The sequence below is a fragment of the Lissotriton helveticus genome, chromosome 6, assembly GCF_964261635.1.
Source record: "Lissotriton helveticus chromosome 6, aLisHel1.1, whole genome shotgun sequence".
NCBI lineage: Eukaryota > Metazoa > Chordata > Amphibia > Caudata > Salamandridae > Lissotriton > Lissotriton helveticus.
Genome location: NC_136067.1, coordinates 254,810,351 through 254,826,492, shown reverse-complemented (window position 1 = coordinate 254,826,492; position 16,142 = coordinate 254,810,351). Strand labels below are relative to the sequence as shown.

The following is a 16,142-nucleotide window of genomic DNA, read 5'->3' as shown; positions in this document are numbered from 1 at the left end:
ATCTGATCTGGCCGTGTAGGTGGGAGGCAGCAGAAATGAGATAAAACATGTACCTGAGAAGTCGGGGGCAACCAGGTGTAGGCTTGGTCATGGCAGACGAAATACGTGCCTTTGGCTGCTAAGAATATAGGGGAAGTTCGGGAAGCGAACACATATGTTTCCATGCATATACTCTTTCCTAATTGTGCTTTGGGATCCCTACCGATACCTTGTAAACATAAGTGACCTCGGTTGGGTACTATCCAAACTGGGCGGGATTTCTTTGCTGTCTGGCTCTTACTCAGGTAAACCCCATATTTAGTTACGTTCCAACGAGTGTACGGAGTGAGTTCATCTTTGGGAATCGTAAGATAGGTGTCGAACTCTCTACTCATATTTCTTATCCCTGCTACTAGTGCCTTGTTACTGGAATCACTCTCAGTAGAACGGGTCGGGTACGGTTCTAGGGCGAATAGGAACATGGTCTGGAAAGCCCACAAAGAACCATAATAACTGAAAGGCAGGATGAAGTATGGGATACCCTTATCAGTCGTGTGCGGCATGAGTCCGCATACCCAACAGTTCGATGTGTTCATTATGGACTGGTGTTGGTGTAGAAGTGGAATGAATGAGTTATTTACAAATTCGAGTCTTCTGGCAGACTCGTGTTCAGGTAGAGGGTGAAAGGAGTGTGTGGAGAGAGTGAGAGGAGGAGTTGGCCGAGTGTCATTTGAGAACAAGGAAACTTGAAAGACGAATAGGGTATAACCAGTCAAGAACATGGCTATGCTACACAACATAAAAATACATATTATCGAAAAACTTCTTTTGGCCAGTATCGGGCATAATTGTCTTTCAAAGTCCGTGAGTCTGGCAGGTCTCTTTACCCTAGGAAACTCCATCCTCTAGTTGCTGCCCGCGGTGGTAGGTTGGTTCTGCCAGGGAGTGCGCTCTGTTCAGTCCAGGGTAACTCCCTTGGACCAACCAGAACCGTTGACCTAAACGTCCCCAGTTGCACTCCCCAGACTTCAACAGCGACCCTAGCAGCAGAACCGGATGGCGGTTCGAAAATCAAAAATGAGCAAGTTTCCTGAGAGTGAGAGAGCTGAAAAAATCAAAAATAGTTCTTGGGGGGAAGGGAAATCACATTAGTTTGCTTTTTATTAGTCTCTTTGTCTTGACCTTAGATTATATTGTTGTTTCCCAGGTACGGTGTGGTCTTCAAACAATGTCTTAGGTTCTGAAGTGTCCAACTGCATTGACGGTGGCACAAGTCCTTGTAAAATATGATCACTCTCCTTTTCGGTACCAGTTTCTTTTAAACGTGCATCGCTGAAAGGGATGAAGCGAGGTATGGATTCTGTCTCGGAGTCGGCAATTCCTTCGTTGACCCACTGGTCGTATGGAAGGGGCAGAGGGACCCGTTTACAATGGGTCCCGTGCACCCAGTTCTTTTTGCCTTCCACCCGAACAGCTGATCTCGTGGAAAGAAGTACCAGGTACGGTCCGGTCCACCTCGGCTGTCCGTTGTTTGTGCGCTGGAAATTCCGCACCAAGACCCACGTGCCGGGTTTGATGGAGTGACCTGGATCGTCAGAGGCTGGCGGAGAGGAACTGTGAACCTGTTGGTGTAAAACACGCAATTTAGTTGTTAATTCGCACGAATAGTCAAGCAGTACGGGGTGCTCTATTTCGCTGAGTTTCTTTGGCCTTGGCACGCCCCAGACGTTGGCTGGGCGGCCAAACACTATCTCATGAGGACTAAGTCCTAACCTGGAGTGGACGGTCATTCTGGTTGACAAGAGTGCTAGGGGCAAGGCGTCAGGCCATTTAAGACCTGTACAGGCTTGGATCTTGGCTAATTTGAGCTTTAAAGTGCCATTGTAGCACTCTACTAATCCAGCTGATTGGGGGTGATTCGCAGAGTGAAACTTTTGTTGTATGCCTAAACACTCACACACTCTCTTCATCACGCGTCCTACGAATTCACTTCCATTATCACTCCAGACGATTCTAGGCATACCGAATCTCGGGAAGAACTCTTTGACAAGGGCTTTGGCAGTTGACAAGGCAGTATTGTCCTTAAGGGGGTACGCTTCCACCCACCTGGAGAAAGCGCAAACAACAACGAGCACATACTTCAGATTGTTGCATCTCTCCATGTGAATGAAATCGAGCTGCAAAACCTCGAACGGATACGTTGGAGGCGCAAAATGACCAGCTGGAGTTGGGGGTTCCCCTACCGGGATTGTACTTCAAACACACCATACAGTTTCTGACCACATTCTCTGCATATTTCGGGATATTACCATTTTGCCATACTGGGGCCAATACTTTACAGATTCCTCTCCAACTAATGTGCGCAACTCCATGAGCCATGGTTACTACTGCAAGTACATATGCGTTAGGTAATAGCCATCGCTGGTGTTCTGACAGTTCGACCCAACAACCATTCGCGTCTAGTCTACCTTTACTTTCTCTCCATTCATTCACCTCTTTCTCAGTTGCCTCGGCTTGTATAGATTTCACGCTTTCAATGGTGTCCTCACACATTCCTACATCCGTAATCCATCTTGCGCGACCTACAACATACATCCGACTCATCGTGTTCCTTGCAGTCTCTTTCGCAACCTCGTCTGCAAATGCATTCCCGCGGCCAACATCATCTTGAATCTTTTTGTGTGCACTGCATTTCACAATGGCAACTTGTAGTGGCAAGGTCAGTGACTCGAGGAGCTCATTAACTAACTGACCATGTTGTATCTTTGCACCATGTGACGTCAGGAATCCACGTTCACGCCACAATCTCCCAAAACTGTGAGCCACACCAAAGGCGTATTGGCTGTCAGTGTACACATTCACTCGCTTTCCTTTCGCTAACACACATGCTCTGGTAAGCGCAATTAGCTCTGCAGCTTGTGCAGAATTATGGGAAATGCGCGCGGTCTCTATAATGGTGTGTAATGTCGTTACGGCATATGCTGCAGTCGTATCACCATTCGGCAGCTTGAAACATGAACCATCAACCCATAAAGTATCGTTGCATTCAGGAAGGGGAGTGTCCTGTAAGTCTACTCTCCCTTTTGTCTCTTCTTCTGTCCTAAAACAGCAGTCATGGTTATCAATCTTGTCTGTTTCTGTTGGAATGGGTAATAACGTTGCCGGGTTCAGTGTATCACACCTCTTTATGTGGATGTGACTTGCTAGCAGTGTAAGTTCGTAACTGGATAGTCGAGCGCTAGTAAGATGTTGTGTCTTCGTCCTGTTTAGTAAAATGTCTACTGCATGCGGGACCATAACGATCAGAGTATTATTCATGACTAATCCAGCAGACTGTCGAATGCAGACAGCTGCTGCGGCGGTAGCCCTCAGACAACTTGGTAGGGCTTTAGCCACAGGGTCTAGAGTTGCCGAAAAATACGCGCATTGGCGCTGTTTGTCCCCAAAATGTTGTGTTAAAACTGATAATGCACAACCTTCCTTCTTATGGACATATAATGTAAAAGGCTTACTGTAGTTGGGGTTTCCCAACACAGGAGCCGAACATAATGCATCACGCAACTTGTGGAAACTCGTTTGGCAGTCTTCAGACCAGGGCATAGGATTTAGCGTGTCTTTGCAGAGTAGTGCCAGCAAGGGTTTAGCTAGTAGTGAGAAATTCGGTATCCATTGTCTACAGTACGATGTAATGCCCAAGAAGGCCCAAACATCTCTCTGTGTCCTTGGGGCACTCAGTTCTGCAATTGCCTGTATTCTTTCTGGTGTCAGTCTCCTTCCCTCCTTCGACAAGATGTGACCTATGTAGGTAACTTCTTGTCGGCAAAATTGTAGTTTGGAGAGAGAGACTTTGTGCTTCATGTCACATAAGTTACGTAATAATGATAACGTAGCTTTCTTGCAAATCTCTTCAGTGTCTGCAGCGATCAGCAGATCGTCTACGTACTGAATCAGAGTTGAGCCATTCGGTAGAATAATCGTGTCTAGTTGTGTTTTCAGGGCCTGACTGAATATTGATGGGCTTTCGCAGTAGCCTTGAGGAGCGCACTTGAAGCGGAAGCTTCGTCCTCCTAAATTGAATCCAAAAATATCTCTACTCTCCTCAGCAATCGGGATGCTGAAGAAAGCGTTCTTCAGGTCAATCACCGAGAACCAAGCTGCTGAAGCTGGAACCATCGTCAATAAAGCAGTAATGTCGGGGACAACTGGAAACTGTGGGATAACTATCTTGTTCACTTCTCTGAGGTCGATGACGAACCTATACACAGGCGGTTGTAAAGGATCAGTACGCTTTAAGACGGGCAGAACTGGACTGTTACAAACATTTCCTGTTGTTTCTTCGATGACGTCTTTATCAATCAAGTCATAAACAATCGTCAATAACGCCTTTTCACATTCGCTAGATATTTTGTATTGGGGAATACGTGGCAACTTAACGTTGGCTTTCAATGTTATGACATACGGTGCTATCTCCAAACGACCTACATCATTAGAGCCATTAGCCCAAAGTATATCAGGAAGTGATAACAATTCAGTCGGAATATTGTCCTTTGACAAATACATTGGAGAAATGACTTTCTTACCTAAAGTAAGTTGTACTCCCAAGGGGGAACAGTACAAAGTCGCATATAACCTTTTTAGCAAATCCAAACCTAACAAATTTTCACCGCAACCTGTTGTAAGAATGAGGGGTGCTTCTAATTCGCATGGGCCAATAGAAAGAGATATAGGACTAGAGATCGGGTTTCTAACAGGGGCGCCAGAGAAGCCTACTGAAACATTCATTTCGCCAGACAAAGGTGCGCCAGGAAGTTTCGAGTGCATGATAGAACTTTTTGTAGCACCAGTATCCAGCAGAAATGGCTCTGACACTCCTGAGGTAATTACCTTGACATAAGGTCCATTCTGATCCACTGGAACTGAAACAACTCCCTCTCTTTGTCCATGGCTGTCCTAGCAATCGTTACCCTCATTTTTGTGTTCGGTGTAATAGTCGTCAGCATAGTACTGAGCTGACCTAGACGATTCATTATTCTGTTGGTCAAAGCTGTTCATCGAATTCTGAGGCGGAAAAGAAGTTGTATTCTGGGTGAAATTTCCACGGCCCCTACCTCTAGTGGCATGTTGAACACCTCTTCCCCTTACACCTGAAGCACCGCTCAAACGTCGCGCAAGAGCCGGACAATTACCTTTAAAGTGACCCTCTTCTTTGCAATACGCACATTGATTCGGGCCATAAGCAATACGCTGATGGGAAAACTCGTTTCCTTGCGCGTTTCTCGAATACTGCTGTTGTGGTTGATAATTGGGCTGACTAGCCGTACGAGGCGGATAGGCTTGCTGGAGAAGAACTATAGTTTTTAAATCTTTTGTCTTTTTGTCGACTTTATCTAGCTCGTCTTTGCGCCTATTTTCATAGTACTGGGCTGTAGCTAAAATTTGCGCTGACGTAGAGACAGCCCAAACACTCTCTGAATCTTTCAGTTTATTACACAGTTCAGGGATTAAATTATGTACGAATTTGTCTACAAACAATCTTTGACCACCCTCGGTAGCCATATCCTGACCACTATGATCGGTGAAAGTCTCCTCAAATCTTGTGAAAAAGTCAGACACATTCTCATCTTTCTTCTGCTTGCACGCAGATAGCTTGTCCCAGTTTACGCGTACTTCAGGCATTATTGTTTTCATGTACGCGATAATCCTACCGGGAAGTTCAGCTATTAAAGGCTCAGGTTTAAAACCACCTATTTGTCTAGCATCCATAGCGGTAATGTTCGCCCATGAGTCACCTAGTTCTTGGTCATGGTTCGTATGACGGATTTTGCTCCATAAAGGATGTGGAACAACGTTCCCAAACAACATGTCTATATCCGCTAAATTCATTATACATGAGCTTGCAGTTTGCGATAACTCCTTATAATACCCAGTCGGGTTTTTACGAGGATCAGGCAGTGTCTGCTTGAGTGCTAAGACTTCGGATCTTTTCCAGGGGACATGTACCCATACACGCTGGAAATGAGGCAGAATTGGTGGATTCGCATTCGCATCACCTTCCCTCCAAACCGGAGGAACCTCTCTCATGGGGTACTGTCTCGCTCTTTTCCTACCTGATACGTCGTCTTGGTACAATGATCTAGAGACGTTTCCCTTACTCCTATAAGAGAACAACAACTCTATCGCTTTCTCAACATCTGCGCCTGTAATCATACCTTCATGGAACTTAAAGCGTGTACGCCATAGTTCGTTCATTGTGTATTTGGGATCATTCGTCTCCAAATCTTCGCCCAGATATACACACATCTCTTCGAATACATATCTCTGAGTGGGTGCATTCCATTGACGGAAAACTTCCATAACAGACTGAACATCATATCTAACAGTATCCATAATCCATTGGCGTGCTAGTTCATTCAGCACTTTTCTTTCCTCGTAATCAGGCAGTTGACTACGGGACTGTCTATGTTCTGTTTTAGGCGTTGTTTTAGGCGACCCAAAGAAAGGTGAAAATAGACTAGTGACGGTACCTGTCACTCTTTGTCTAATAGAAGGAGAACCTTGCGGAGGAGTAAGTGCCTCGGAAAAAACAGGCTGAGGCAAAGAAGAAGTAGAGGCAATAGCAGAGGAAGTTGAAGTAGTAGCAGACGTAGTATCATAGACAATAGCTGGAGCTGTAGGCCTGTTTGTTTGTTTATTATGTTTTGGCTCTCATTGAGGGCCACATAAAATTATACACACAATTATACATACAAATAATGGATAAATGACGACATAAAGCAAGAAGAAAACACTACTTATCTGCGAGTAAAGCAATCATCAACGTCTCCCTGAACTTCATTAATAAATATCTAAAATCCCTTTAAAAAATTTGAAAATTCTGGAACAAAACATTTCATTTGGGGGGCAATAAAGTGCATGGAGAAACATTTTTACATTTACAATTCCCAATTGTAAACAAATTGGTTTTAACCATTTATGGCGCAATGGGCGCAATGCAGGACAAATAAACAAGACGTGATTACGATCCTGTACAGCATTATTACAGAAATTACATAGAGGAGATGCCCCATACCATTTTGCTAAAAGTATATTGAGTGGAAGCAAATTATGTCTTAAAAGGTACCATAGTCTACGGACATTATGGGGAATATTCCAAATGAGATATTGTTGGGCTAATTTTGGGATATATGTTTTTACCAGGGCTTCCCTTTCTTTTTGTCTAGGTTGGGCAAGTATATCCGACTTATAACAGAGTTCCCAAGATGTACTTTTTAGTTTAAGCTTTAGCTCAGATGGTGAAAGTAAGAATAACGTGCTTTCATCCAGTTCAAGCAGAGATACCGCTTTTCTAAAGTTTTTTACCAACTGCGAGTACTCGTTAAAGTTGCCCAGGAGTTCCTTTTTAATAGTTTCTCTTAAGGTACCCGGTTTACCTCTGGCCAAACAGGCTACCCATCTTACGAGGGCAACCAACCCCTGTACCCAACAACTTCGGAGTCCGAATTCCAGCCTGCATGAGGATGTTGAACATGCTGTGTTAAAAGAAGAGATTTTTCTTAGTACCTTTCCTTCCATTTTTTGCATAAAACCCCATTGTTTCAACTCCACTAATTCAATTCCATATAGAAGAGTTGCAGGAATTTTCGCTCTAAATACCTCCAGAAAGAGGGAGAAATGCCTCTTCCCGGTAGCATTATACAAAGAACATAACCCCGAACCATGGGCCAGCGCTTTACGTGAGTTATGTTCAATATGGGGCTTCTCACTAAGATTAGCAGATATTATTTTGCCTAAAAAGGTATAGGTTTTAACCACCTCGAGTTTTTGTCCGCTAATAGTCCAATTATAACTACCAGACCTGCATTTCTTCTTACCAAAGATGCACATAATTTTACTTTTCGAACTATTAATTTTCATATAATGTGCTTCAGCAAATTGGTTCAATGCGTATAGACGATTAGATAGACCCTTCGGGGTCAAATCTAAAACAAGTATATCGTCCGCATACATTAGAATCGATATGGCTGACCCTCCAATTGTCGGTGCTAATCCCTCACAAACTGCAATGGAAGATGGTAGGTCGGCCATATACAAAGAGAACAATATGGGCGCCAATATACACCCTTGTTTTAATCCATTCAGAGAGGGGATAGATTGAGAGAGACCCCTCTCTCCACCTTGCAGCACCTTACACCATGTGTTCGAGTGTAGAGACTTAACTAGTTCGAGTAAATATCCTGGCATACCCAATGCAGCCAGCTTTCTCCACAGCGTTGGACGATCCACCTTGTCAAACGCCGTGGAGAAATCTATAAATGCTACGTATACGCCACCACCTCGAACACGAGCATATTTATCCATAATCACATGTAATAGTGTCAAATTATCTAGAGTTCCATGCTCTTTTCGAAATCCTGTCTGTTCCATGGGTAAAATACTATTTAGGTCTGCCCATTCCATTATTAACATTAAAAGAAGTTTAGCGAAGATTTTTCCTATTGAGTCTAATAAAGCTATTAGACGATAGTTAGAAGGTTTATCCCGATCACCCTTTTTAAATATAGGGATTAATATACTTCCCCTCCAAGAGTCGGGGACTGTTCGTGATTTAAAGCATGCTTGAAATACTGGAAGAAGAATCCTACTCCAGATAATAACATCTTGCTTAATTATAGACATGGGCAGTTCGTCAGGACCCATAGCTCCGGAAGAGCGCATACTCTTTATCACGTTAGCTATGGATTTCTCAGTAGGAAGTTCCATTTTATGGTCACTATTTGGGCCTGGATCCCATGTATCCCCCCCTGCACCATTGGGTGCATATAAGGTAGTCACAAATAGAGTCCAGACATCTTCTGAAATAGCGATTGGAGTGGGAGTTGTTATTGAGCCACATCCTTTCCTTATTATGGACCAAAAATCTCTAGATTTATTGTAGGTCGAAGCCTCTCTTAACTTGATCCATAGAGAATCTTCTTTTTCTCTTTTTATCTTAGATCTCAATCTTACCCTCCTTCTTTTTAATACGGCTAACTGATGTTCATTTTCCCCAGATCTATTAAGGTATTGTTTCCTAACGAGTTTATTTATCTTATTGGGCTAGGAGAGAAATGTGTCTTTTTAGGTTTTCCTGTATTCTTAGCCATCGCAGTGACTTTTTTGAGGAGATTTTCAAGATGAAGGAATTCCATACCTTGCCAATGGTCTAATTCTAATAACGTTTGGGCAAGAATATTTTGTACATCCTTCATATTGGTAGATCCCCAATAACATCTACCTGACTTACACTTAATAGAGAGACCTCTATTCTTTAAGGACCAGGAATTAGTTTCAGGGGGAATTAATGAGACGGTTATATTAATAATTTTATGGTCACTCAAGGAAGAGTGAGAGATCACCATATCTTTAATGAAAGAGAACGTATCATAGTCCGTAATTGCGTAAGCCAAAATAGATTCACCCCTAACGGATCCATGTGTATAGTTAGCGGGAGTATCAGAGGGCATCCTGCCATTTATGATAAGCCCCTCTAGGGGCGGGTGTATTTTATCCACACTTCATTATATGTGATAGGACCTACGCCGTGCTTTACATAGAGCTCATATGTTGGAGTTCCAATCGGAGGAACCGGACAGGAATCCTCTAATCGGGAGTCCTTACTACCTCTAATCGGGAGTCCTTACTATAACCAAGACAAAACAAGTTTCCAAGTCTGCTAAAACCAGGCATCTTTGCTCACTAGTCTAGCTTCAAACTTCAAAGGATTATCTGTTACGATATTTCTCGTGAATACACAAGTCCTTCGGCTTTGGGGCTTGCAAGTACCAAATCAAAGCGTATCTCAAGGATACCAAAAACTAAGGACAAACTAAGGACTGGGAGACGCTCCACTTATACTTAACTGAAGTATTTGAAGATCGGTGACGTCGCTAGAAGACTCGTCTATCGTTTCGCTCTACCAAGGATCACTGGGTCCAAGACAAGGCGATAGTCAGGGCAGCAGTCCTTCGTAGCCGTCGGGACGCGGGGAACCTCGCAGCAAAGACCTTCGGAACCACGTCGACGTTCAGGGGTCTCTGAAGTGGCTGGCCGTCCTCTGGAATTTTCACACGAAGCTCCTCACGAACATCTGGCTTGGACCGTCGCCGCTTGATACCGCCCGAGTTGGGCGCCAACTGAGGTAACGGGTTTTTAGGAACCCGTTTGGTGCCAGGGGATAACACCCGAAGACCTCTGAGTTCTCCCTTGTTTCGGACCACAGAACACTGAGTCTTCTAGTCGCAGTCAGAGATCAAGTTTTATTGGCAGCTACCAAGTAACAGGCGTCCTAGAAGCACGACAAACACGGGTCATGTGTTCTCAGGAGACTGTTCGTTTTTACAGAACCAGCCTTCTCCTTATATACAAAAATAATAGCTGCAAGCAAGAATTCTTGAGTTTATGATATGGCTATACACATATTTCTACAATAATACAAAAGAGCGAAGTCATGTAGGCAAGCCCGTATTTTAGATGTCCAATTCGTGATAGATTACCCAGCCAAGCCCGGAACTCCCATCAGATATCGGTGAAGCCCCAATAAAAGAAGGCACCTCCTAGTCATAAAACTGGCCATAAACAGGGAACGCGGACAGGCGTGTGTGTAGAAAACATGATCTGGATGTAGTGAATGGTTTGGGGCATGTTATGCATTGATGCTATCGTATTAGGCCACTGGGCGAGGAGCTGCCCAAACAGGTTTGGCTGGAGGCAAGAGAGTCAGTTGGGACAGGTCAGGGGGGGGTCAGGGAAGATGGACGTGTCCTTTTAGATCAAGCTCGACCTTTAATTGACTTATCATGAGGGCAAGACACAAGATGGATACCGTTTACAAAATGGAGTCTGAGGGGTCGGGACGGAAACTACGATTCAGGGGTGTTAGCATGCTTTGATCATGACGCAAATGCATAGAAATGATGTCCTAATCATTATCGGTTCGTCGACACCAAATTCGTCATGGTACGTTGATGTTTCGGGACACGGGTATCGGACCTCGATACCGGGACAACAGTAGGGTCCAGAATTTCAGAACCACATATCCAGCCCACACCGGATGGAGTAGCGCGCTGCATCTCGACCCTCCGCAAGGGCTTGGGCGAGTTTAGCCCGGACCTCCTCCGGGCAATGTGGCAGCCCAAGAGGCATGCGGTATTGACAGACCGTAGTCCCAAACTCAGGGACGAGAACACTTTCTTTCCGCATTGCTCGTACCTCTTGGATTCCCGATCGGGTGGAGCCGTCAGGAATGCGGTCTGGGAAGTGGAGGTCTGGATGACCAGGCTCTCGGGGGTGGGATGGGTGGACAAAAAGCAAGGGTCACCCGGGGCCGGGCGGTAGCGTCTGGCCACGTTCCTATCCACAGGCTGACCTGTAGCGGGCTTGGACCACGATCCCACAAGAATGTCACACAGAGCCTCATTAAACGGCAGCAGAGGCTCAGTGGAGCATGCCTGCGGTTTAAGGACCTCAGTGAGGAGGTTAAGTCCTCACGGCCCCGACGGGGAGCGTCAGGCCCAAGGCCTTGGCTGCCCACGTCAACACTACACTGTAGGCAGCCCCCTCCTCCGTAGCCACGGTGGGAGGGGAGACAAATCCAGTGTCTGGCGAAGTGTCAATACCACTGGCCTCCCCAAGCTCATATGTCCAGTCCTGTTGAGACTGGCACTCCTGTGCCAGAGGGTCCATAGACCCCTCCCAATCACCTTCATCACCCATCTCCTGAAGTTCAGGGTCAACGGATAGGGCCGGTTCGTGGAGATAGAAATCTCCAAACGACGCCGAGAGTGGCGCCGCTGCGCTCCGGCGCGGGAACCGAATCGAAGGGAGGATTGGGGATGGCACCGACAGGAGGCGCCGGGGGTGACACCCGATGGGCCGGCGCCGGCGAGGTCATGAGGTCGACCGGCGACGACCCGGATCCGGAAGTGGATCCAGCGAGGGCCTGCGGCGCCGGGACCGAAGTCGCCGGCGGGGCCGAAGCACCCGGCGGCGTCGGAGCCGAAGCACCCGACCCGCCAGGCCCTCCAGCCGGGACCGTTGGGCCCGAAGGCGCCACGGAACCCGGCTGTGGAGGGAGGGACCTCATGGCCATGAGGTACCGCTCAACCTCCTCCGGCGTTGCTTCGTGCCCAGGGACCTGCAGGTGTGGGGCAGGATGCGGCACCTGCGACTCCGTCGGAGCCGCGAGGGTGGTGTCACCCGAACCCCCGGCCGTGTCGTGCAAGCGTCGGGGTGGGTCGGAGGAACGATGACGTCGCTCCGATCTCTCATGCCTCTTACCTGGGGAAGATCCCGACGACCGATGCCGACTCCCGGAGCTACGAGGACTCCGACTCCGCGACCGGTCCTTCGGCCTCCTGTGGGACCGGGACCTGGAACGGCACGGGGCCGACTGCCAGAGCAACAGTCGCTTGCGGGACCGCTCCCGCCTAGCCTTCTATGTCAGGGCCTGGCAGTCGGGGCAGGTGCGGTCGTCGTGGTCGAGGCCTAGACACTGAAGGCACCGGCGATGGGGGTCGGTAACCGACATCAGTCAGTCGCACCTGGAGCAAGGTTTGAAACCGGGCATCCCTACCGGCACCGTAGGAGTCGAGAGACTCGAAAAAGAGATGATCAAATAGATCAAAAAGTTTCTCCGGATCTGCGCTAGCTGGCGCGGAAAAAAGAAAAAGTGACGTCAGTGCGCGAGTGAGGCGTCTAAGTACTCCGACAACGTCATACCAGCGCTAACGATGCCGATGACGGACGCGGAGCCGCGGACGACGCCTGTCGGCGCGCAGGGGTATTGCTACGCAAAATTTTCCGGATCGAGTCTGACGCCTGGGGATATTCTAAGGTGAGGAATCTATCTTTCAGATACATTTTGCAATCGCAAACCCTCCAAGTTGCAACTCAGAGTTTCCAAGAGCAAGATTAAATTTTTGTATTTAGTAAAAATCCTTTTGCAATATGGAACAGGCTTTCTGGGTGACTCCGAATTGTAATGAGTGAAAGTGGCATCCACTTCAAATTGCAAATCGCAGTAAGGTGCATCAATGACTACGTCTAAAAACCACTGAAATGTTCCCATCCACAAAGGAGATGGTATCAGATTTGGAAAAGTGGGGCGGTCTACATAGTACAGCTTCCCCTGTCGGAAATGTGGGGAGCAGGCAGTGGTGGAGGTGTGCTACCAAAGGGACATTTTTTATTTGTAAAGCAGGACTGGTTCCTTCAAGGAACACAGACTGTTTACAAAAAAAAAAAAGAATTCCAGTCGGAAATGAGAATATAGGGACACTGGTCCGCTGTTCCTTGCAGGCTACGATCCATGTGATAGTAGCTAATCACAGGGAGCCAAGATTACCAATATGGTAAATAAAATTCATTAAGCAGCAAACTCCTGCAACTGGAGATTTGGCAACATGACCTATTAGCACATAGGTTGCATCAGAAATTTAAAGACTTGTTTGAAAAAGTCAGTTCTTAACTGGCGAACACTTAGTGAAAAGTCTGTTCATACAGCTGTCCCATAGAGTCTACAAGAACAGTCAGGTAACATTTACTCACTTCTAATGTAATGTAAATTAGAAGTGAGTAAATGTTACCTGACTGTTCGTGTAGACTCTATGGGACAGATGTATGAACAGACTTTTCACTAAGTGTTCGCCAGTTGAGAACTGACTTTTTCAAACAAGTCTTTAAATTTCTGATGCAACCTATGTGCTAATAGGTCATGTTGCCAAATCTCCAGTTGCAGGAGGTTGCTGCTGCTGAATGAACACCACAATTTGCAACCACAGCATATTATATTGTTATCATTGCTTCACTATCAAAATCACCATAACTTGCTTATAGTGTTCAATGTAGTTATGTCAATGGTGCTCAGTATTCCAAGGTAGGATTCAGAAGCATTCCCATGCAGATGTAGACAATATACTAAGGCACTAGAGTCGAGAGATGCAACTCACAACTTTTACAACTGCAGAAACCTATACACAAACGAGACAACATACATGAGTAAAATTGTATTTCACAAAATTTAAAACATGTTGCAAAGGAAAAATACCATCATATCTAGCTCTAAGGGTTTATGTTCCACTACGTAACTTGAATAAAATAATCTCTTTCTCACAGCAAACTTACCTGACCATGAATAGGGGAAACTGAACCAGGGGATAAAGTGCGAGTGAAAGCAGAGGTTTTCTGCCATGTTGTGTTAACAGTCAGGCCAGGGAAGCCAACATTTTCATAATCAGAGTCAGGCACTTCTGTAGGTTTATTAGGGGTGAGTGGTCTGCAAAACAAAATCAAGTGTATAAATTCTCCTCTATACTTTATACCAATGGAATACATAAGCAAACACCCAGGCAACTCAATTGGGTTAACAATAAGTTCATAGTGCTTACAGATGGTATCTTGATTACCCAAGCTAATCTAAAAGGATCTTTGGCTCAGTTATTACGAATGGCCTCTTACTTCTGATAAAGCCGGTAACTGCAGTCACTGGGCCCATTCAAAGTGTGAGATCCACAGGAACATTGCAGGTCTCCTTACTTTCACACACAGATTTTGGCTGTTGAAAATTGAGGATTTATCGGTTCACAAGCTAATTCCTCATTTGGACTATCAGAGTCAGGCTCATAATAAGTTGGATTTTTCCCCGGGAGTTACCGGTAGCACCAGTGTAAGAAACACTGGGGGTGGAAAAATACCAGCCCATTTTGTAGGTCATTTGGAATGAGAACCTGAAAGGTTGTGCACATGATAACAAGCTAGTGTTGAAATTGAATAGGAAAGTAGTGGTCCAGAGGCAAGTCACTGTATATGTTAACAGAAGACCAGTGCTACACTACTTTACTTCGAGGCTCTTCATTTGCCTAAAGTGGCCAGCTGCTAAGACATTTACTAAGTATTATGCATTAGAAATAATTAGAAACTACAAAATGTTTTAACAGAAAACTCCATCTTTTTAAATCTTGTGGAGTATGAAAAGTACATTTAACTTCTGTGGAGAATCTCTATAGGAATGACAAAACAAATTCTGCAGCACAGTGTTTATTACATGCATATAATTTAGTACATTCATGATACCTTATGTTTATTTAGTAATCAATTGAAATGATCTTACTTTAGAGGCAGTGAGGTAACAGACAAAGATATCGTAGGTGGAACTAAGGCCTTCTTTGGAGATAAGACGTTTTCACTTTCTGCTCCTTTTTCTACATAGTTTGATGGAAACCAGCCAACATTTCCTTGAAAGCTTCCATACAGCCAGCCTGGCTCACCCACCGTTTTCTCATCAACCTATATAAATCAAAGGAATAAAAACGTTGCTAAATAAACAGACCATAAAGAGAAGCAGGTAACCTTACCTTTCCAATCAACAGAAAATTACTGCTACTTATGTAAAATAAGTGAGAAAACAAAGTCCTAATGCGTCAGTTGTAATCACTGACGAAATGAAACATCCGCTAAGGTGACAGTAAATCAATGTATTTTGTGACGATTCAATGATTACAAAAGTCATGCTATTCATTAGTAGGAGTAAACAAAACTTTCGTCCAACTGAGATGTGAGAGGCACCTCTCAATTTTTCAAGTCCAAGACCATTTAGCCATTAGCATTTCCCAAAACCCTATTCTCTCAGTTCAATATGTGCCTACACAGAACATCTTCCAAAAAAACTAAAAAGGACTGCTCTCAATCGCTCTCGCCTAACGCACATGAAAAGCTAGAAAAAGGCCTTGTATTTTTTTAGGGAGGGTATCACAATTGATGTCCAAATAACTCAAATCACTCCATATTATGAATGATTTCACTTCCAGACCTTGAATATGCAGTCATGGATATCTAAAACCCTGCCACAAACACCGCTTATCCAAACATCTGAGGTTTCCAAAAGTCAAATCCCAGGTGGCAGGAAAACAAAGCATATTCAGGAAACTGAAATCAAAGAAACACAGAGAACAGCCTGACAGGTATGACCTCTATGGAACAAATCCAGAACAAATATGAAGACTGTAGAAATGCTGAAAACACAAACCTATAATAACAAGCTTATGTCCCAGGGTTCCACGCAGATGATGGAGAGGAATAAAGGGCACCAACTTACCTATTTTCTCGGCAACTGCATACTGTGATACAAA

At 45.1% G+C, this 16,142-nt stretch overlaps 1 protein-coding gene across 8 annotated transcripts in view; it reads right to left on the bottom strand.

Annotated features, from left to right (window-relative positions):
- ITSN2 (intersectin 2) overlaps nucleotides 1-16,142 on the bottom strand; it is a 1,402,222-nt gene that overhangs the window by 620,255 nt on the left and 765,825 nt on the right. For all 8 annotated transcript variants that reach the window (XM_078647702.1, XM_078647706.1, XM_078647705.1 and 5 more), the window contains 2 exons: nucleotides 15,125-15,300; nucleotides 14,140-14,290 (listed from right to left, as the gene is read on the bottom strand). In XM_078647702.1, coding sequence (XP_078503828.1) covers nucleotides 14,140-14,290; nucleotides 15,125-15,300 — 327 coding nt within the window. The remainder of the gene's footprint in view (nucleotides 1-14,139; nucleotides 14,291-15,124; nucleotides 15,301-16,142) is intronic.